The 22,271-nt window shown below is 37.8% G+C and overlaps 1 protein-coding gene across 1 annotated transcript in view; it reads left to right on the top strand.

Annotated features, from left to right (window-relative positions):
* Window positions 1-22,271, top strand: part of COL12A1 (collagen type XII alpha 1 chain) — a 111,783-nt gene that overhangs the window by 18,522 nt on the left and 70,990 nt on the right. Inside the window, exons 9-14 of the mRNA XM_081094710.1 lie at window positions 465-755; window positions 953-1,555; window positions 2,583-2,855; window positions 6,940-7,212; window positions 9,033-9,305; window positions 17,673-17,945. Coding sequence (XP_080950836.1) covers window positions 465-755; window positions 953-1,555; window positions 2,583-2,855; window positions 6,940-7,212; window positions 9,033-9,305; window positions 17,673-17,945 — 1,986 coding nt within the window. The remainder of the gene's footprint in view (window positions 1-464; window positions 756-952; window positions 1,556-2,582; window positions 2,856-6,939; window positions 7,213-9,032; window positions 9,306-17,672; window positions 17,946-22,271) is intronic.

Here is a 22,271-nt window from a genome sequence, read left to right as displayed (position 1 = left end):
TATCTTTCTTGCATACTATAAAGTATTTTTTTAAAGATTATATTTTTATTCTTATAGTATAATTAAAAGGGAAAACCTTTCTGAAGACTTGAATTTAAGTCATTGATTCAACAAATATTTATCAAGTACCTACTCTGATACCTGAGAATAAAGGCAATGAGTAAAATACCAAAACCAAAATGGAAATCTTGGTCCCAGAGAAGAATTAAGCATCAGATGTTCTATCATTAATTTCTTCCAAGGACTTTGTTTTTTTGCTGTGCTTCAGCTCCCTGATAAAAATCTGGCACCGAGTCTCTTTTGCTTGCTGGGTACAGGCGGATGTGGAACAAGGTTGGGCAACTCTTCCTGATACATTCATGATTAATTTGAAGAAGGGGAATTAAAGGCCCAAACCTAAAGACCTTAATTAATAGGGTTGCATACCGCTATTTTTAATCACTGTTCTGCTTGTTACTTTTTAGTTATTGAACCTCCCTCAAATTTGGTTGCCACGGAAGTTTCATCAAAATACATGAAGCTAAGTTGGACTCCATCCCTAAGCCCAGTGACTGGCTATAAAGTCCTCCTTATACCAATGACCACTGGCAGCCGACAGCATGCCCTGAGTGTGGGGCCTCAGACGACCACACTCAGTGTGCGCGACCTCTCAGCAGACACGGCATACCAGATCAGTGTTTCAGCCATGAAGGGTCTGACATCTAGTGAACCTGTTTCAATAATGGAGAAGACTCAGCCAATGAAAGTCCAAGTGGGTGAGTCAACGGTGGATCACTGAGTTTGGAATATGTGAAGGTCCATTTGATAGTATGTCTTACTGATTCAGATTTAGTTTTAAACAAAATATTTGCAAAAGTTTTCTTTGAAAAAGGCATGCTTACTAAGAAAACAAGATAGCTGTATTTTAGTGATTAATTCATACTTCTTGAACCTTATTTCTTTCTTTTTACAGAATGCTCACGTGGTGTGGATATAAAAGCCGATATTGTGTTTTTGGTTGATGGCTCCTATAGCATCGGGATTGCCAACTTTGTTAAAGTTAGAGCCTTTTTGGAAGTTCTCATAAAAAGTTTTGAGATTTCACCAAATAGGGTACAGATAAGTCTTGTCCAGTACAGCCGGGATCCTCATACTGAGTTTACTTTGGAAAAATTCACCAAAGTTGAAGATATAATTGAAGCAATAAACACCTTCCCCTACAGAGGAGGATCTACAAACACTGGGAAAGCAATGACTTATGTCAGAGAGAAAATATTTGTGCCTAGCAAGGGTTCAAGAAGCAACGTACCAAAGGTCATGATTCTTATCACTGATGGCAAATCTTCAGATGCTTTCAGAGATCCTGCTATAAAGCTAAGAAATTCAGACGTTGAAATCTTTGCAGTTGGTGTGAAAGATGCCGTCCGCTCAGAATTGGAAGCTATTGCCTCTCCTCCTGCTGAGACCCATGTGTTCACAGTGGAAGATTTTGATGCTTTTCAGAGGATATCTTTTGAACTCACACAGTCCATCTGCCTTAGAATTGAGCAAGAGTTGGCAGCTATAAAGAAAAAAGGTTGGTAGTCTTTATAGAATAAAAGTTATCTCTTTGTGCACAAAGAATTTTTGGTTTTAAAATTGTGGATAATATGCTTCTTCAATTCTTTTTATAGACAGGAAAAAGTAACTTTCCTATGTTATTGAAAACTGTCAAAGTTAGTTTATTTAACTCTGAGATATGACTTTCTCCTAGACATTTTTGCTTTATAGAGTCATGAGATGTTTCTGATCCTAGTGTCTACTGTGTGGTGGATGCTGAGCTACGTCCTTTGAATCAAGGGCAACTAGAACATAGTCCTGGATCTTTAATTTATTTTTGTGCACCATTCCTTACATCCAGACTTCCCTATCCTTCTTTTTTTTCATTTGTTCACATTCCCTTTTTTTCAGCATTGTTGCTCATCTCATCTCTTTCATTAAGCCTTTCTTAATTGTTCTAGTGCTATAACATTACTTTCAGTCATTTGACATTCATACGTACTGCTTCGTTTTGTTGATAACCTCACACTCTCTTGCCTCTCCAATGTCTTTGTATGTCCCCTGAGGACAGGCTGTGTGCCTTAAACACTGTCTCTTTCTATGTTTTAGTTTAATAAATATTCTTTTGTTAGGAAAAATTTATTTATTATTACTTTGAAATAAACTGTTTACCACCAAAGGTTAATATATGATTGCCAGGGATGAATGGGAACATTTTGAAGGTTTGCTGAGGTCTGTTACTATTTAAAATCCCACTTGTGGGTAGGACCATCGCATTACTGCTTTGTCTTAAGAAGCTCAAGATTCAAATTCCATTTTAATTAGTCATTTAAATATTATAACTTAGTATTATGGATGGTCAAGACACATGATCAGGACCTCCTTGTAGGGCTGTGAGAGGTCTTCTCTCAATGGTCATGTGTAGAATATTTATTAAGCCTCAGTGGCATTTTTCTCCCAAGTGACTATGAGCCATTTCGGAAGCATGCAGCCATTAAGTCTATGTTTGCTTTACAGATTTAAAAATTTTAAACTATGTCCTCCTCTTTTCTTCGTTTTTTTAGCTTATGTGCCTCCAAGGGATCTTAGCTTTTCTGAGGTGACTTCTTACAGTTTTAAAACTAACTGGTCCCCTGCTGGAGAAAATGTTTTCTCCTACCACATCACCTATAAAGAAGCTACTGGGGATGATGAGGTCACGGTGGTGGAGCCAGCGACCAGCACCAGCGTCGTTCTCAACAACCTGAAGCCAGAGACCCTGTACTTGGTCAATGTGACTGCAGAGTATGAGGATGGCTTCAGCATTCCCTTGGCTGGAGAGGAGACCACCGAAGAAGGTGTGATGGGGTTTCTGCCACTGTTTTCCAAAATCTAGGAATTTATTGTAGAACAAAGTTAGCATTTGAAATAACCATCTCCTTTATAGTTCAGAACTGTGAATGCCTTTGTAAGATTTAGCATCTTTAAAATACAACTATACATAAACCCTTGTAAAGAGAGGGAAAAACTTTTAAGTAAAACTCCTGGATTTCTTTTGGTGCATTTGAGGGTAAGAGACATAGAGAACTGTTAATAATTATGCAATTAACTCTTGAAGTACTGTTTATCCAGCATTTTCTGTCCCACGTTTCAATAGTCTCATGTTCAAATACTTTTGAAACTGCCTTACTTTATAAATCTAATGATAAATATATATTACCAAATGTTTTCTATTTTATTTATTTTTTTACTCTGTTCATCAGATTTTTTATTCACTTGATTCTTAGATTCACTTGATAGATATGTATTTGTTGTTCATAATTTGTATGTTTACCTTTTTCTTCTTCTTCCTCTTCTTAAAGAATACCTTTCAGCATTTCATATAATAGGTTTGGTGGTGATGAAGTCCTTTAGCTTTTTCTTATCTGTGAAGCTCTTTATCTGACCTTCAATTCTGAATGATAGCTTTGCTGGGTAGAGTAATCTTGGTTGTAGGTTCTTGCTATTTATCACTTTGAATATTTCTTGCCACGCCCTTCTGGCCTGCATATTTTCTGTTGAGAAATCAGCTGACAATCGTATGGGTGCTCCTTTGTAGGTAACTGACTTTCTTTCTCTTGCTGCTTTTAATATTTTCTCTTTGTCTTTTGCCCTTGGCATTTTAATTATGATGTGTCTTGGTGTGGTCCTCTTTGGATTCCTTTTGTTTGGGGTTCTCTGCACTTCCTGGACTTGTAAGTCTATTTCTTTCACCAGGTAGGGGAAGTTTTCTGTCATCATTTCTTCAAATAGGTTTTCAATATCTTGCTCTCTCTCTTCTTCTGGCACCCCTATAATTCGGATGTTAGTACGCTTGAAGTTGTCCCAGAGGCTCCTTACACTATCTTCATATTTTTGGATTCTTTTTTCTTTCTGCTTTTCCAGTTGGGTATTTTTTGCTTCTTCATATTTCAAATCGTTGACTTGATTCTTGGGGTCCTCTTGTCTGCTGTTGGATCTCTGTATATTATTCTTTATTTCAGTCAGTGTATGCTTAATTTCTAGTTGGTCCTTTTTCATATCCTCAAGGGTCTCACTAAATTTATCAGTGGTTTCTAGAAAATTCTTGTAAAACCTTATAACCGTGGTTTTCAACTCTATATCCAGTCGTTTGCTTTCCTCCATTTCTGTCATTTGTGATCTGTTTCTTTGTCTCCACATTTTGGCTGCTTCCCTGTGTTGATAGAGTGGCTTTCTGTGCTAGGTGTCCTATAGGGCCCAGTGGCTCAGCCTCCCCAATTACCTGAGGTGGAGACTCTTGGTGCACCCCTTTGTGGGCTGTGTGCACAGTCTTGTTGTAGTTAAGCCTTGATTGTTGTTGGTATCACTGGAAGGAATTGACCTCCAGGCCAATTGTCAGTGAGAATCAGCTGTGTCTACAGTGGGAGAACTTCTGTGCTGAAGACACCCTTCTGGGGCAAGACTTGCTTCAGTGGGGCTTTGGTGCTCACTGAGTCTGCTCCCTGAGTGTGTCCCTTATGGATCTGAGGAGTTGTAATCTGGATGGTCCCACTCTGACCACTAGGTACACGGGCTCTTGGATCTCTAAGGAGGTGCTAATTTAGCCTCTGCCTGAGGCTACCCAGCAGGAGCTACGGAGAGATCTGCAGATTCCTCTTCCTTGTTTGGGGTTTGGAGGTGCTCAGATGAGGCCCAGCTGTGAAGCAATGCAAGCTGCTGTGGGACCTTGAGCCTTCTTTTGGATGTTCTGGTTCTCTCTGACCCAGCTGCAGTTTGTTAGGTAATTTTAGATCTCAAAGGGCTAGCCCATTCATATGCAAAAGCCTCTGCTCACAGCTTGGGTGGGGCGGGGTCTCAGGGAATCAACAGGGCGGAGCAAACAGCTATGGCTGGTCCTCAGTCCTGCCTTAAGAGGCCCCCGGGTCTCAGTGTCCCTCAGTAATCGCTGCAAGCACTCTGAGAAAGCTGCCCTCGAATTCTGCCCGCTGCCAGACAGTCCAGTTTCTCCCCGTATGAGTCTGGGTCTGCAGAGACTCGCCCAGAGGAACTGGAGCCAGGGCCATCGGAAGCTTGAGACTCCCTCCCGATTGAAAAAGACACTGGCGTCCTCCGTTGCCAGCCCTTTCCACACGCACGCCTCCATACCTCTGCACTTTACTTCCACACCTCCTGAGTCTCAGCGTGCTTTTCTCTTTCCTTCTATTTGTAGAATTTCCACTCAGCCAGCCTTCCTGTGGTTCTGGGTGATGTCTGTTTTGTCTTTAGTTGTAATTTTGAAGTGGTTGTGCGAGGCAGCAATTTTAGGTGTTTACCTATGCCGCCATCTTGGTTTCTCTTCAATGTTTTCTATTTTAATTGTGGTAAAATTTATATAACATAAGATTGACCATTTCAATCATTTTTAAGTGTATGTTCAGTGGCATTTATATTGTTGTGCTACCATCACCACATCCATCTCCAGAAATTTTTTATATTGCAACACTGAAACTCTATACCCATTAAACAATAAATCCCCATATCCCACTTTCCCTGCCTTTGGCAACCACTATTCTACTCTCTGTTTTTATGGATTTAAATACTTTGGATACCTCATATGAATAGAATAATCATACAATATTAGTCCTTTTGTGACTGGCTTATATTACTTAGCATAATGTCCTCAAGGTTCATCCATGTTGTAGCATGTGTCAGAATATCTTTTCTTCTTTTGGCTGAATGATACTTCATTGGATGTATAAATCACATTTTGTTTCTCATTCACCCATGATAGATACTTGGGTTGTTTCCATGTTTTAGCTATGTAAATAATGCTGCTAAGAACATGAATGTACAAATTTTACCAAATGCTTTAAGCATTGTTTGTTTAGATATATTCTCTTTGCTAGGTAGAGTTGAATACTTTCTGATAACACTGCACACTACATTTGACATTTAAAAGGTAGAGACTTAGAATCACACATCTATGAAGCTTCAGAGCCTGTATTCAAACCCATTAGTTTATCTGCCTAATTTGGGGGGAATAAGTTAGTCTTTTTCCTTGTCATATCAGGGGTGCAAGTCTGCCAACAGCCATTTCTTTCTTTTCTTAAGGGATGTAATTTCTTTCTCTTTTATGTGTTGGATTTTTATATAAACTTCTAATTGTATGAGAGGTGTATGAAGGCATGTTACTCTGTGGTTATACCCCAGTGGATTGGGAAGAGAAAAACTGTTAGTTCATTTCCTGAATGTTATGTCTGTGTGGACAATTTTCCCATTAAACAAATAGGTCATTTAAGCATGTTTACTAAACACAGAGTCAAATGACGTTCTCATTTGGGTTCAATCAAAAATTCATTTAAGACTGTGAGTCTATTCATGTTACCCACATTGCAACGTAACCTTGAGATTTAGATCTGACTAGCATTCACTAAGTATCTGTAATGTGTTTGGTCCAGCACATGTATAGTCTAATTATTCTCCAAGTCAAATGACTGTGCAGATAAAAAGTTAGTTGTGGGACTGACTGGATAAGACAATTCATTCAAGTGGGTAAATGTGGTAGACCTGGGTGTTAGGTATTATTTTCCTACTTTGCTAAGAAAATCTGGTAAGGGTGAAAGCCTTGGTTACTTATATTTGAAGAAACAAATTTTTATTTTTGAATTTTATGTCAATATGAATTTATCATTTAATAGAGTATTTATGATTCTAAAGGTTTACTATTATATATATATACCTCTTTATTTGATTAAAAAGTTAATAGTACTTGGTCTGTTTCTTGACATTGTATTTGTTTGCTGTTTCAGAATCTAGTTAATGTCTGGCTAAATGAATGAAGTAACCAGGATGTTTGGCAAAAAACTGCTCATGGCTTTGTTTAGAGCACTGCTATAATTTAGTGATCAAAAGCTAGTTTTATATTTTTCATATAAATAGGCAACTTTATTTTTTAAATTTCAGTAAAAGGAGCACCTCGAAACCTACAAGTGACAGATGAGACTACAGATAGCTTTAAAATTACCTGGACTCAAGCTCCAGGGAGAGTGTTAAGGTACCGAATTATATATAGACCAACTGCTGGTGGAGAAAGCAAAGAAGTTACCACTCCAGCCAATCAAAGGAGAAGAACCTTGGAGAACCTGACTCCAGACACAAAATATGAAGTCTCTGTAATTCCTGAATATGTCTCAGGACCTGGCTCTCCATTGACTGGAAATGCAGCCACGGAAGAAGGTAAAGGAAATATGCTGACCACGTGGTAACAACTCAACTCTTAGTCTGCAGGAAAGACTTTGGACAACTGTCCAGCTACTACAAGCCCTGAGACAGTTGGTCTCAATTATCTGAGTGTTTTGGACTATAGTCCTTTTAGACTTGAGTTACTCACATTTTTTACTTTCTCATGATAGCATTTATTTGGTTCAATAGAACTTGAATGCTGTGATATGGTCTAAATATTATTTTTAAAATATTATTAAATATTTTAATAGAAATCTAAGGATTACTAGCAATTAAAAAAATCAAACTGCTATGCACTGTTGAAACAGACTATATATTACTTCTTCAGAAAGATTTTAGAATATTGACCTATTTTTACTTAAATGGTGTGATTTGGCTCCCAGGATAGATTGTGGCCAATGATTAATATTTAATGTTATTCATTGAGAAAAAAATAAGGCATTCATAATTTTCATTTTATTCCTTATTTTTAAAGTTTTAAAAACATAACAATAATAACAACACCATATTAGCAATGATGAAAAGTTATTGAGCACCTGTGTGTGTCAGGTTCTGTTTAAAGGGCTTTTTACGTATTATTTCATTGAACCCTGCATAGAGCCAATGAAGTTGCTATTTTTATTATTCTAGTTTTATAAGAAAATCAAGGCTAACGACTCATGTTGCTCATAAGCTGTATGTCTGAGTTTGTGCACTTTGTTGTCCCAGTGCAGACATTCACAAGGAATATCCGTTCTAGCTCGGCCTGGATCACTGTTTTCCTCCCAGAGTAATGTAGCTAATTAGCCTTTTCTGCACCAGCCTTGGCCTGTCCACCTGCTTTCTTCCTCCTCTCTTCCCTTTGGAAAGTCACTGTTTCCCTTTGTCTCTTTTCTCCGGGGGATCTAGGGCTCTCTGTGCTGGGTATCCAAACAAGACCCAGTGACTTCATCTGGCTGTTTTCTGGAGTGAAAGTGGCTGGCTGTTGTGTGCCCAGTGGAATGTCACAGAGTTGGGTGTCTTGAGACCCTTCAGAGGCCATACGGCCACTCTAGCAGGAAAGTCATGACATGTCAAGCACAGCTGCACAGGGATGGACAGCCCCTGAGTTTTACTCCAGGCTAGGTCTCTCTTAGGCTTGTTTCCTCTCTTACATATTTTTTAAGGGACAGCAATATTTTACACTTATCATTTTTATCACATTAGTGTATTTTCTGGCCATTACATTTAGACCAGCGGTTCTCAACCTGTGGGTCGCGACCCCTTTGGCAGTCGAACGACCCTTTCACAGGGGTCGCCTAAGACCATCCTGCGTATCAGATATTTACATTACGATTCATAACAGTAGCAACATTATAGTTATGAAGTAGCAACGAAAATAATTTTATGGTTGGGGGTCATAACATGAAGAACTGTATTTAAAGGGCCAGAAGGTTGAGAACCATTGATTTAGACATTCATAGCACCATGCCAATAAACCCTTTCTATTGCAAATTTCTTAGAGGAGTTAAAATCCACATTGTGATACTAATCAACATACTGTATGGTGTTTTCTCCACTTTTAGAGAAAACCTTGTAGTTTTTTACATGGCAGATTCTAACGTGAAAGGTTTTAACCCATCCTGTAAGCACAGAAGAGGAATTGCATAACTTTTGCTTTGTTTCCTCTAATATACTATGCGGCCCAGTTAGAAGTGCTTGAACTCTATTGGGTAGTCAACAGTCAGGATATAAATTTAATTTCATATGCACATACGCATATACAGCAGCAAAGCGTTTTTCAAGTCATTTTATTACATAATGAGTTTTTATGTTTTTTTCTTTTTTTAATGAAGTTAGAGGGAACCCAAGAGACCTAAGAGTTTCTGACCCTACCACGTCGTCTATGAAATTATCTTGGAGTGCGGCACCAGGAAAAGTGAAGCAGTACCTGGCCACATACACCCCAGTGGCAGGAGGTGAAACGCAAGAGGTCACTGTGAGGGGCGACACAACCAGCGCTGTTCTGAGGGGCTTAAACGCAGGGACAAAATACACCTTATCCGTGACGGCCTTGTATGCCTCTGGGGCCGGCGATGCCCTTTTTGGAGAAGGAACAACGCTTGAAGGTAATTGCTGTCATAGTTTATAGAGACCCCCCGCCCCCCCCCCCCAGCTTGTTTGCCATTGCATTTAGGAAGCTGAGAACGTTTTCAGTGAATGAAATTTAGAAATGTTCAATCCTTTCTCTTAAAAGACATTTGTATTGAAAAATAAGCGATCATAAAACTTCCTCCTATTCAGAGATGCAGAATATAAGCAACTGAAAAATTTAACTTGATTAGAAAGAAGTGTATTGGGGAGCTGGGTGCATACTAAGGCCCTAAAGATGTGTTGCAATGCCATGGGTTGGTTAAATGGAGAATAGGTGTGTGACACTCTGAGTGGGAAGGCAGCTTGGGAAACACCGTGGATGAAGAGGGTTTGGATAGAGCCCATGGTCACACAGCTGCTTCTATCTCCCAGGAGCAGATAGGAGCCCTTTTCTGACACCCAGTCTCTTCATTCACCAGGTAGGAAAGCATTCATAATAGCTTGAGAAATCTGAAAATCCAAGTTTCTCTTAGTTTATTTTTCAACTGACCTCTAAATTTCAGTTGTATATTAGAAGTTCAAAGTTAATGCAGTACTTAGAAAGAACAACACTGGAGCTGTTTCTCTAGAGTAAATTGTCAGAAAGTTTCATATCTTTTAGGATCTTTGAAATATAATGGAAGCTACTACAAAGGCAAGTCATGTAAGACAGAGAAAATATACATTTAACTTAACCACATGAGAATGGAATATAATGTTAAAAAGAAATGTCAGTGGATGGTTACAGTGATGAGTCAGTACCATAGTTGGGGGCTTAAATGGAAAACCAGGCATAGCTTTCATTCTTGTTATTATGTTCTTTTAGATAACTTATTTAAAATGGTCATAGAAAGAAAACAAATCTGAAGTATCTTTTGTGATGTGAAATCACTGTGATAGTTGGTTGCAAAATATCCATTAAATTTGATGGATCCAGAAGTTTGGAGGGTTATAGATGTTTTAATTGGCAGGGACAGGCTTACAGTAGGTAGTTAAGCTTTAAGACTTAGTCAAGAATTAAAAACAAATAAAAACAAAAATATTCAAATTAAAATTGTCTCTGGAATAGTGATCAAGAATTCAATTCCAATAGTCTATAATATTTTTAGAAGAGAATTAAAAAAGATAAAATACCTGTGTGTAAAATACTGATTACCAGAAGAGTCCTGGTTTGGCTGCTTAACCATGTAACCTTTAAATAATTCCTTAATCCTGCTGAGCCTCAGTTTACCCATCTGTAAAGAAGGAATGATCGTTGTTACCCCTTTCTACCAGACCTGTGGAGATCAAATGGGAGAATGTAAGTGAAACTCTTTGGGAACTGTAAAATACTATATGTCTATAAGTGTATCAATAAGAAATTATTAGTAATTAGAACTGATTACTAATACTTTCATAAGTATTTCAGAGACATTAATTGACTACACTAAAGTTTTGAAAACAATAAGAGCTAGAAATAGAAATTGCCTTCATTACAGTGACATAATCCAAACAATAAAAGCATGTGATCTTTATAGCTGGAGCGACGTCCAGAATTCCTGAGAAGTATGTCCTTTCCTTTTGACCTTTTGAAGTTCTCTTTCTCATGTGCTTTCCAGAGGTTTTCAACACAGATTGTTCATAGGATTTTTTTTAAGGATAAACTTTCAAGCTTTTATTTTTTTACAAAGCAGTTGTAGATTATTTGCATTTGGGAAAATTTCTCCCATAAACGGAATATCTTGGAAATAGTTTAATAGTTTTTTACTTTTGCTTGTAACTTTTAATCTTCTGATATTCTTCTGCATGTTCTTACTTCAAAAATATATTCATATTTAGCATAAATCTTCTCGATTCTAAAAAATTATGGTATTTTTGCGAAGAATAATATATAAGTAAACTTTTGAAAAAACAAAATACAAATTTTAATTTAACTAGCAAACACATTCTGTTGGGCTGTGATTTTTCTAGGTTAGGTGTATGGTTAAATTGCTTATAATTTTATAGCTTTGAACAAGTCGTGTAGAAAATCTACCAACTTGTATGCGTGTATGAGTGTATGCTCCAGGACATAGTTGATCAAAAATTATCGCCAAGGGAGATACATGGGTAGTAAAATAAATTTAAAAAATTATCCCTTTTCATTTCCTAAGAAGGAGGCGAGCTAGATGATTTGTAAGTTTTCTTTAAAAATTTAGTTAATTCATATCTAAATTGCCAAAATAATTTTTTTTCAATTTATACCAAACTTTACCATGGTGAAGGATTTTATTAAATGCTGCCAGCCTGATTTTATTAACATATTTATCCCATTGCATTATGTGTGGTAAACTTGACAAATATGTGAAAGCATAGTTGTGACTAAATTAAAATAATAGAAGATTTTTGCCCCTGGTTATTCCATTTCATTTTATTGTATTAACTCAGCCAAATCCACATACCATATACAGGAATAGGATATGATGGTAAATGCAGGGGATGGAAAGCCAGAAACAAAGCCAGGCAAGTGCTCTTGAGGGCTGCTGTTTTTCTAATCTGTTTTTCTCTTGGGAGAGGAGGTGGTAAGAGCCTACCAGGCAGGAATGTTCCTTTCATCCAGAGGCATGGATCAGCAGGCAAGAGCATTCTGTAGGTTGAAAATTTTATAGATTGCCTGAAGTGCATTCTGTTTAATTCAGGAAGAATTAAAACAATATTTGGTGTGGTCTACAACCATCCCTAACTTGAAAATGTGCCCTAGTGCCTTCTTGAAATGCAGCCAATGATCAGAAAATTCCCCTGTCCCTGGAAGAGAGATTTATTAGCACTGGCATGGGGGAAGTTCATGGCTGGCTCTAGTGCTGCATGAAATAGAATCACAAAGGCAGAGTTTATTACTATTTCAGATCCCAACTTCAGAGGAATCTGAGCACAAACCAGTAGGTTTGATTTACATTATTACCCTCCCCCTCTGGTTGTTGTTAAAGTAGATTTAATGTGCTTACTACAATACTGTTGTAGATGTAAATGCACTTGAAGTTTGGTCGAACTTTTGCTTGTCACTGTTAGTGGTTAGAGAGAGGAAAACCGGTTCTTATAAACCTCGAAATGAATAATTTAGAGTTTTACCACAAATGAATGAAAATTTCAGTTTGGGAATAATACGGTTCTTTTTATTTTTGAGTGCTGTTTTCTGGCAATGGAAAAGATGACTTTTCAGAATTTCCTTTGTTTCAGTTGCTATAGCAACCCGCCAGGGTCCTAGACATGAATGGTTCCTGTACATCACACAAGCTAACGCAGCTGACATTTTGGTACAATGAGGTTTTTAACACATCAAGGAATTCCTCTGCATGGTGTTGAGTAACATGGGCCCTCTCAAAGATGGACTGAACAAGGCCTCTATGTTTCCCTAAATTTTACTGCTGTCTCATAACTTGAAAAAATCATACATTCTGGGTATAACTACTCTGACGTTTCCAGGGAGCTAGCACAATCACCAAACAGTAATTCACATTTCCTTTTCTGCAAATTAATGGCTCATCAGAGAAGAATCTAAATCAAACTGGAGAGGTAACATTGTGGAAGAAATGCCACAGGCTTTGAGGCTGAAGAATGATTTAATCATTAAGAGGTTTTTAAGAACTATGTATTGCTTACAGTAATTCAGTTCACTTATCAATAGTGAACTTTGTCCTTTTCAAAGGTGGCTCTAATTCACTGGTTGTAAATCAAGTGTGTTTCCACATGAACATTATCCAGAAGCAGGTCTTCCGTATTCTGCTGTGGAAAGTTGGATGACTTTTGAGTTGAGCTCTAATGGAAAAGACAAATTGATTTAGAAGAGGGTTTACATTACATTTTCAATTTAACTTCTATTTTTGAAAGTGGTATGTGAAACTCAATGAAAGCTGGCTGGAACAATCTATAAGATGAAATATAGTTTCATTTCATTGTGATTAATTTTTCAGTTATCATCATTGGCTAATTTGTATTATAATTATATTTGAATTGGATGCTGATTTGCTTTTCAGAAAGCAAATGGAAAAGGGCTGAGGATATGTAGGAAAGTTACTTAAATGAGGCATTAGTTCTTTGGCCTTGTATATGGAAAAAAGTAGAAATCAACCCCTGTAGATGTTCAGATCATGAGAAATGCACCTGTCTAAATTACTTCCCACAGAAGCAGCACAGAGATGTATGCAAGCAGGCATGAGAAAAGCGCCTTCTGAACTTATGTTAATACACTTTATAATCAAGGTGGAAATGCTGAGTATCAACATTTCAAAAATGATGAATTTTGTAGTATATTTAAATTCATGATAGAAAAGCATTGTTATTCCTTATTCCTGTACTGGCACTATGCTGGGGAGAAGAGGGTAGAGGAGAAAACTATTGAGAAAAAATCTAAGGAATAAAGGTGAAGGCATACCCTCAGTGTAGAAGATGATTGCCAGAAATTCTATTACTAGAGGTAAAAGTAACATACAAAGCACAGGCATGTGGTACAGAACTATGAGCTTAAATATTATTGAAAAGAGTATCACTTCTGTAAAAATCCTGAACAGACAAAAACACATTTGTAGGTCTTGGGCAGAGGGAAAGGAGGAACTCAAAGAGGAAGGGAGCCTTTGCTAGAGCAGAATTGGAACCAGGTTTGGGGAAAAGTAGTGACAAAATGGTAAACAGTCTAGCAGAGCTGGTTTCTGTTGACTGCCACCATTGCTCTGCCTTCCCCTTTGAGGGACAGTAGTCTTCCCTGGAGAGAGGCTGCAGACTGGTTTCATGATGTTTGTCCTTTCTTATTCCTCTCCCTTCCCAGGTACTCTAAAAAGAAACTGTCTCCAAAACCCACTCTAATGAAACCAAGACAAATAATCTCTTTCTGCAGTCATGATGTCTGACGTTTCTTAGACTGGGGACAAAACCTACAATTCAATATATTAAACCAAACCAAATGCTTTGCTGGGTAATACTCGGATTGAACCTCATTTACAGGAAAATGTGATTAACTCTTGAATGAGAAGCATACAGAGTGGGGCAAAAGTGGGTTTACAGGTGTTTGTGTGGAAAATAATCCAATAAATAATAATCCAAGAATAAACTTGTTTCACATACTCAACTGTAAATCTACTTTTGCCCCACCCTGTGTATTGAGAGCCATCTCCTTTTGGGACAGAATAAGGGGAAGAGAGAGGGCGAGTATCCCATGTGTGTTTGGGATGGAGAGGATGTGATGAGAAGCTTCAATCAACTTAATTTTCGGAGGGTCAGCGTTTAGCCTGTTCCACTACCTAAAGGTGATTTGTTGTGCATGGTCATGGACCCGCATCATATATGAACCATCAAGCAGTCTGGCACAGCATCACTATGTCCAACAGTTATGAGCCATTTTTGCTTTCACCAGGCGTCTTTATTTGGAAGGAGCCTCATTTCAGAGTTGAAAGCAAGTATGAGGGTTCCTTCCCACACTGATCAATCACACCTTCCAAATAAAGGTCTCTCTAGACCTCAAAAGAGGGGTAGCAGAAAGAAGGGAAAAGAAAGAAAGGAGAAAAGAATAAAGAGTTGTAGAGGAGCTAGAATCACAGAGGAGATTTAGGAAACATCAGTGCTTAGGCATCTCTCCAGATATTCCAATTAGTTGATTTGGGCCTGGCCTAGTCTTTGGCTCTCTAAGCGATTCTATGTATCTGATTAGGTCCAGTCCAGTAATTTTGGTCCTGAGGACCCCAGGGTCCCAGGAGGTGACCCAGCCTGCTGGTGGTCTGGTCAGCTGATTTCATATCTAGTTTTAAGACCAGCATTGCCACTCGGCAGCCTGCCAATGAAATCATAGGGTACAAAGTGATTGCTTCATTTTTTTTTGAAATCTAATATTTGGCCAAGCCAAGATTCCATTTTTAAAAACTTCAAGGGTTATAGGCCAGACGAAGTTTACTGTCATGAGTATATCATATTCTCAAAATTCTTGGGTGACATGCAGCAGCTGGAATACCCAACCCTTCTACTTCTTTTTTTAGAAAAAGTTTATCAGTGTGTTTGACAATAGTATAAACTTAATATTTAGCAGTATTCTGATCAAGCTGTCTGAAGTATAAGAAGCTCATTGAAATGGCTTATCTTTTCAATCTTGGCTATTGGATTGAGTTGTCTTTCTTCTTCCCATATTTCTTCATCATTAACATGGAATGCTGCAATGCCGGTGCCTGCAAATAATGCCTTTATGTGACACATGCAGAAACTATAATTTTTTGAGGTTTTTTTTTCTGTAATTGAGAACTTAGCATTCACTTGAATTAGTGTTGATAGCCATTAATTAGAACTCAGGAATATCTTTTAGTTAATATTTTATTTATATCTTAAAATGTGTTTTTACAGATTATTTTCAAGACATTGATAAACCTTGCAAATGTTTTTATTGCCATTTTACAGGTCTTGAGAGTATTAAAATAGTTGACTAAAATCCATGGGAATACATGTCTAGTGATCTAAGTACCTTTTGTTTGTAGCCTACAAATGTCTTTGTGAATGTATTTTTGCTTCAGACACAATTCTCTTCTTATTTTCTCACAGTGACATCATTAGCTTGTGTTTGTGAAATTGATGTCTGTTGTCATGGAAAGAAACAATGTCACAAATTCAATGCTGAAGAAAGTAGGGAGAAAAATGGCCTTGGGAAAACTAGAAGCTAAAATTATTGTTTGTAAATTACTCCAAATTAATTTGGAAGATAATTCCCACATTCTAGCTAACTTTATTTGTCTTCTATATTTTTTTGGAATGTCATTAATGCAGTTTTTAGCTCATTTAAATTCAAAGTCAGATTTAAGTACAATTATTTTATAACAGCTGTTCCTAACTGCAACTTAGGAAATTTAGGAGGACAGATGCATATGATAAATGGCTATATATCAAACAAACATGCGCTGCACATGGAAAACCATGGGGGGATATCAATGATTAAAAACCAAAAACCAAAAAACAACACCTACACCAACCAAACCAAACCAAAGAAAAAGTTTGCTTACATTTCTGTTAGTAGAGAAAAATATAAAGATGTATGGCCATTTAAGTAGCAAATACAAGTAAAGAAGACAGTTAGATGAAATTAATCTCAAGTATTGAGGGAAAAAAGTCAACATGTTCTTGAAAATAAGTGTATTCTTGGTTACAGTGAAATATGTAACTAATTTCCCTCCAGAGTTGAAATGTCTCGTCAGCAGTTAAAGTTATTTATAATGGAGTTAGAATTTTCCATTTGCACTTGGGGTCTGGTAGATGCCCAGCTTCTGTTTTATTTATTTTCCCCTCTAAAGTCTACCATATATGATAGGTGTTTGTTCACCCAGATTTCTTTTTCATTTTTTTCTTATCTATACTTTTGGTGCTGAAATTTAATTGTGTAAGCATGAATATTTTTGTTATATTCATTTTTATCCTTTGATTCAAGTGAAATAATAGTCTTCAAAATTCTTGTAACAGTATTATATGTCATTTGCTTGAATATACAATTCCTGGTAAAATGTATGCTGTAGGAGCAGATAGTTTTATGTTTATGTCATTCTGTGGCATAAACCCTAGTAAAGGTAGCCAATATAAAGTGACCAGTATGTTTACCTTACATGTAAATTATGGAAAGTGAGGGTTTTCTTGGAAGACATCTGTGCCTCCTATTAAGTTGAGGTTTCCATATTTTTCCATTTGGGTTGTATTTTTTTAAATGAAAGAACCAAAATTTCATAACAGACATTTTCGATCAGCTAGAACAAGTGGTGTGTTTTATTTTGATGATTAATCATGCTTAGGTTCCCAGAAGAATTGGTGGTTTTTAGTTTCTTTAGGGGTAAGCTGAATTGAAAGTTTGCACTTCTGCACGAACGAATAGAGTTTCCACCAAAAAAATGATTGTCGGAATTAAGATTTGTGAGTGATATGACATTGTTGAAACGATTGCAAATCATACATTGAAACTGAGCCTATTTAAATTAGAGAGGAAAAGATGATGGTAAAGAAATAAAGATCTTTGTGAGCCATGTGCTGTGTCATAAGATGGACTGATATGTGGTAACACTTTGGGATTCAGATGCATTCTTTTCTTTGGAAAACTTCCTGTTAGGCATATACCCCTTCATATTTGGATGCCACCCTTGTTCTAAAGGACCTTACCATCTGACTGGACAGATCGGGGCCGGGGCGCTAGGCAGGAATCAGATACAGTTCTAATATTCTATCCATCAGTCTGTTCCACTCACAGAACAGGGCAGGCAGCTCAGAAAGGAGAAATGAGCAACTTTAGACGAATTGAGTTTGATTCCAGCAAGTCAGGATGTCTACCAGGATGAAGTAATATTGACATATCTCGTAGACATTAAATAATGATTCCCTTTTAATTTCTATTCTAGAACGTGGTTCAGCTCGGGATTTAATTACTAAAGATATCACGGACACATCAATTGGGGCTTATTGGACCTCTGCTCCGGGAATGGTTCGAGGTTACAGGGTCTCGTGGAAATCGCTTTATGATGATGTTGAGGCTGGAGAGAAAAATCTTCCTGAAGATGCAATTCATACGGTGATAGAAAACCTGCAGCCGGAGACCAAATACAAACTTTCAGTATTTGCCGTTTACAGCAGTGGAGAAGGAGAACCTTTGAATGGAGAAGCCACAACTGAATGTAGGTAACATCACAAATGTGTTAGCTACCCTCTCAAGCGATAGGAAGTTGAACTGCTTGCTTTTTACTTTTCTTTATATCATTGAGGACTGAAAAATTAGAACCTTGAAAGAATGTGGTTTGGCCCTAGCTGGTTTGGCTCAGTGGATAGCATGTCGGCCTGTGAACCAAAGGGTCCTGAGTTCGATTGCAGTCAAGGGCATGCATGTACCTTGGTTGCCGGCTCCTCCCCGGCCAGGGCTCTGGTCAGGGCACATGCAGGAAGAAGCCAATCGATGTGTTTCTCTCACATCGATGTTTCTCTCTATCTTTCCCTCTCTCTTCCACCTCTAAAAATAATGGAAAAATATCCTTGGGTGAGGATTAAAACACACACGCACAAAAACCCCCCAATGTGGTTTAAATTCAGGTTCATTTAGTATCTAAAATTTATAACCCCCCACCCTAGCCTGTTTGGCTCTGTGGATAGAGCGTCAGCTTGCGGACTGAAGAGTCCCAGGTTCGATTCCAGTCAAGGGCACAGACCCAGGTTGAAGGCTTGATCCCCAGTTGGGGCCATGCAGGAGGCAGCCAATCAATGATTCTCTCTCATCATTGATGTTTCTATCTCTCCCTCCCTCTTCCTTCCTCTCTGAAATCAATAAAAATATATTAAAAAAATAAAATTTATATTCCCCCCCCCCCCACACCTATGTGGAATGATCAACTAGATAAGAAACTCAACTAGTAAAAAGATCAGGAGCTATGGAAACAAAGAGAATTTGGGCATGTTTATAGTTATATGACCTTGGGCAAGTTACTTAATCTTTGAGCCTCAATTTTCTAATCTGTAGAATGCAGTCTTTTAAGAATTGTCCTGAGGGTTCAATGAAACAACAATGTTCAAAGCACCAAGCACAGTGTTTAGCCACTTAGAGGTGACTGGTAAAGAATAGTGCCTACTGAGACTATGATTAATCTCAGATTCTTTAACTCTGGTTGGTGAGGTTAAATCAAAAGTCCACTCAGTTTTCTGGTGGCTCCCATTTGCCTTAATCCCATTAATATTCTTTCTTGTGAATAATTCTGAATGACATACCATCATTCCATCATTTATTATCAGCTGGCTGGTAAAATATGTGTCCATATTTTTTAATTCTCTTTCCTAAAAAGTTATTTGTTAATCATGGGCATGTCTCAGAATTTATAGGGGAAAACTTTATTTCTTTTGTTTTAGGAAAATTTTAAGGAAAGAGGAAAGAATGGGGAATTCTTACATTTCTTTTTATTAGAAAGAAGTGGAGGGATTGGGTGATTTTTTAGGCAAAGAGCAATTTCAGTTAAGTCCTATATCTTGATCTTAAGTTATTCTTAAATTAAAATCTTTTGGTCTGAGAGAATTCGTCTTTTCTTTTTAATCACTGGAAAACGCAGTTGGCTATGTCTAAGCTTAAATTTGTGTCAAAATTAACAATAAAAAAAAACAACCCATCAAGCTCCTTTTAGGAAATTTAAGTAGTTGGAAAGGCATATTTCTCAGATATAAAAATATGATTGGTTTATGTAGTAATGAATGAAATCTTGTTTTTGAATATGTTGGCTGGTGTTGTTTAAGAATCTGGCAGAAATTCATCTCTATTTCTGACAGAAATTCATTTGTTGTAAAGAGAAGCTATGTTGTAAACTTAGGCCAAATATGACACATAAAGCTAAATTTATTTGTGGGAGTAAAAATACAATTCATGTGGCTGAGAAATTATTCAAGTATTTGTATTTAGAGGGAGAAAAGTGTGTTTTTTAAATTTTTTAAAAATACCTCTTCTCCCCAAAGACTGAGTTTTCAATTATTTGTTTATGATCGAAAATCTCCACAAGGAACATGTGTGAGCCAAAGGCAAATATGGTAAGAGAAATCCTAAATAATCTTTCATTTCTAAGAAGCTGGGCATCTAAGAAATTTGAAGTTTTTCTTAGCTGATTTTAGATTTAAAGGTGCGGGAAGATAAAGTCCTCTTTTGAACCAGCAGTAGACTAAACAGGAATGAGACATACACTTTATAGAGTATATGCACACTGCTTAAACATCTAAGCAAATATGAGAGAACCCGGGCACTGTTGTTTGTTCTACTACCATTTTTGTTGTTTTACTTTGCCCACTTTGTGGAAAGCAAAGAAGTTTAGAAAGTACTTTGAGCAATCAGAGTTAGATGTGGTATTTAGGTGGTGGGTGAATCCTAAAATGTGGCTAACTGGGTAGCGTCACTGGGTCATGCTCATAGAGTTCCTTATAAACTTCCAAGGGGACATTTTGGAAATATCTTCAGGATTGATTTCAACTCAGAGACATGGTATGCAGGCTGTTGATAGAATGAAAACTGCATTGTGGCTAAAAAGCCAGCGGATGAGAAACTTTCTACTGGCCCTCCAGTGCTGGTTTAGCAGAAAGCAGTAGGTGTTGGAAAGCTTCTGAGAGTTACTGATACAGGAATAGAACTAACAACGTGAGTATTACAGCATTATATAACACTAGCGGCCTGGTGCACAAAATTCGTGCATGGGGGCAGGGGGTCCCTCAGCCTGGCCTGCACCCTCTCCAATCCAGGACCCACAGGGATCGGGCCTAAACCGGCAGTTGGACATCCCTCTCGCAACCCAGGACTGCTGGCTCTTAACCGCTCACCTACCTGCGTGCCTGATGCCCCTAATTGCTCCCTTGCCTGCCTGATTACCCCTAACTGCCCTCCCCTGCCACTCTGGTTGCCCCTGACTGCCCTCCCCTGCTGGCCTGGTCACTTCTAACTGCCTTCCCTTGCCAGCCTGATCACCCCTAACCGTCTCTGCCTCGGCCCCCGCCTCTGCCTCGGCCCCCGCCACTGTGGCTTTTTCCGGAAGGACATCCAGATGGATGTCCTTTCTAATTAGCATATTACCCTTTTATTAGTATAGATGTGGCACACCTATCAATGAAGTAAAAATTGATTTTTATTTATGGGAAGCCAACAAAGCTTTTTAAAATTTCTCCCTAAAATCCAAGTTTTCTATTACAAGTAGGATGAGGAATGTTGTACGTTATTTAACTTCAATTCCGTTTGTGTCTCCTCTTCCTCTTACAAGGATTCTTATCAGTTTAGGGCCCTACTGTCATGACCCCATTTAACCCTAATTACCTCCTGTGGGAAACTGATATAGGGTTAAGCCTCGGACTGACCTGCTGGCAAAGTCACAAACAAGTCCTAGCTTAGAGGGCACAGTCCTCTTAGCATAATTAGGCTTGACCTTATAACACTCCCTAGATCTTATCTGGGAAGCTAATGGGCTGAGGAAGTGCAGGAAGTATAACCATGGTGTAAACAGGTGAAACTCACAAGAACAGTGTAACTTTGGAAACCACTACCTTGTTTACCTCTCACTATAAAAAGCTTGGTGAGGCCTGAGCACAGTGGAAGTCCTTCCTCTTGAGTTGGACTTGCCAGCCTGGTCTCCCAATATTCCCAAATTATCTCGTGTCTTTTCTTTTTCATTTGTTGTGCGGCTCCTCTTCCAGACCCGAACCCTGAACCACGCAGGACGTGGAGGGAAACACTTACGACAACCTCCCCAAAGGTTCCATTGCCAAATACTACCACATTGGAGGTTATGCCTTTAACATAAAATTTTGGGGAGACACAATTATTCAGCCCATATGTGTCATAATTTCTTCTTCTTTGCATGCCTTGTAAGTTTTATTTCATGCTAGACATTGTGAATTTGTTGGATGCCAGATACTTTTATATTCTTATAAACATCTTTAATTTTTATTCTGGGATGTAGCTAAGTTACTTGGAAGTGGTTTGATCTTTTAGAAACTTATTTTATTCTCTGTTAGAGATAGATAAGAGAAACCTTTATTTTATGGCTAATTTTGCCCCATTTTTTTTTTTTTAAAAAAGAAAAATTCTTTGCATTATTTCTTTAAGCTTTAGTTTCTTCCTATAGAAAATGCTTATGGCTTTTAAATTGCTAAAAGATTATTGAACTGAATGAAATGATCCTGCTTATAAACTCTGATTATGTATAAGAAAAAGGATATGTTGGCTATTTATGGGCATTGATAGAATTATTAATAATTGTGAAATATTAATAAAGATAATTTAATGATAAATTATTATATAGTAATCAGGCACTTTTTACATACAGTGTGCTTCCTAGAACACTCAGTCTTATCTTTAGAGCTCTTGAGATGTTTTTATGTATTGTTTCCTTTTCTTTTGTGTTCATAGTCTGACATGCTCACGGCAATCACTAAGAACAGTGTGAACTGTAGTCAGTCTGGCTAGTCATTTGTGGACTGTACCTTTTTCTTAAAAG

Source organism: Myotis nattereri (assembly GCF_964212035.1).
Source record: "Myotis nattereri genome assembly, chromosome: 6".
NCBI lineage: Eukaryota > Metazoa > Chordata > Mammalia > Chiroptera > Vespertilionidae > Myotis > Myotis nattereri.
This window is presented reverse-complemented; position numbering and strand designations above follow the sequence as displayed.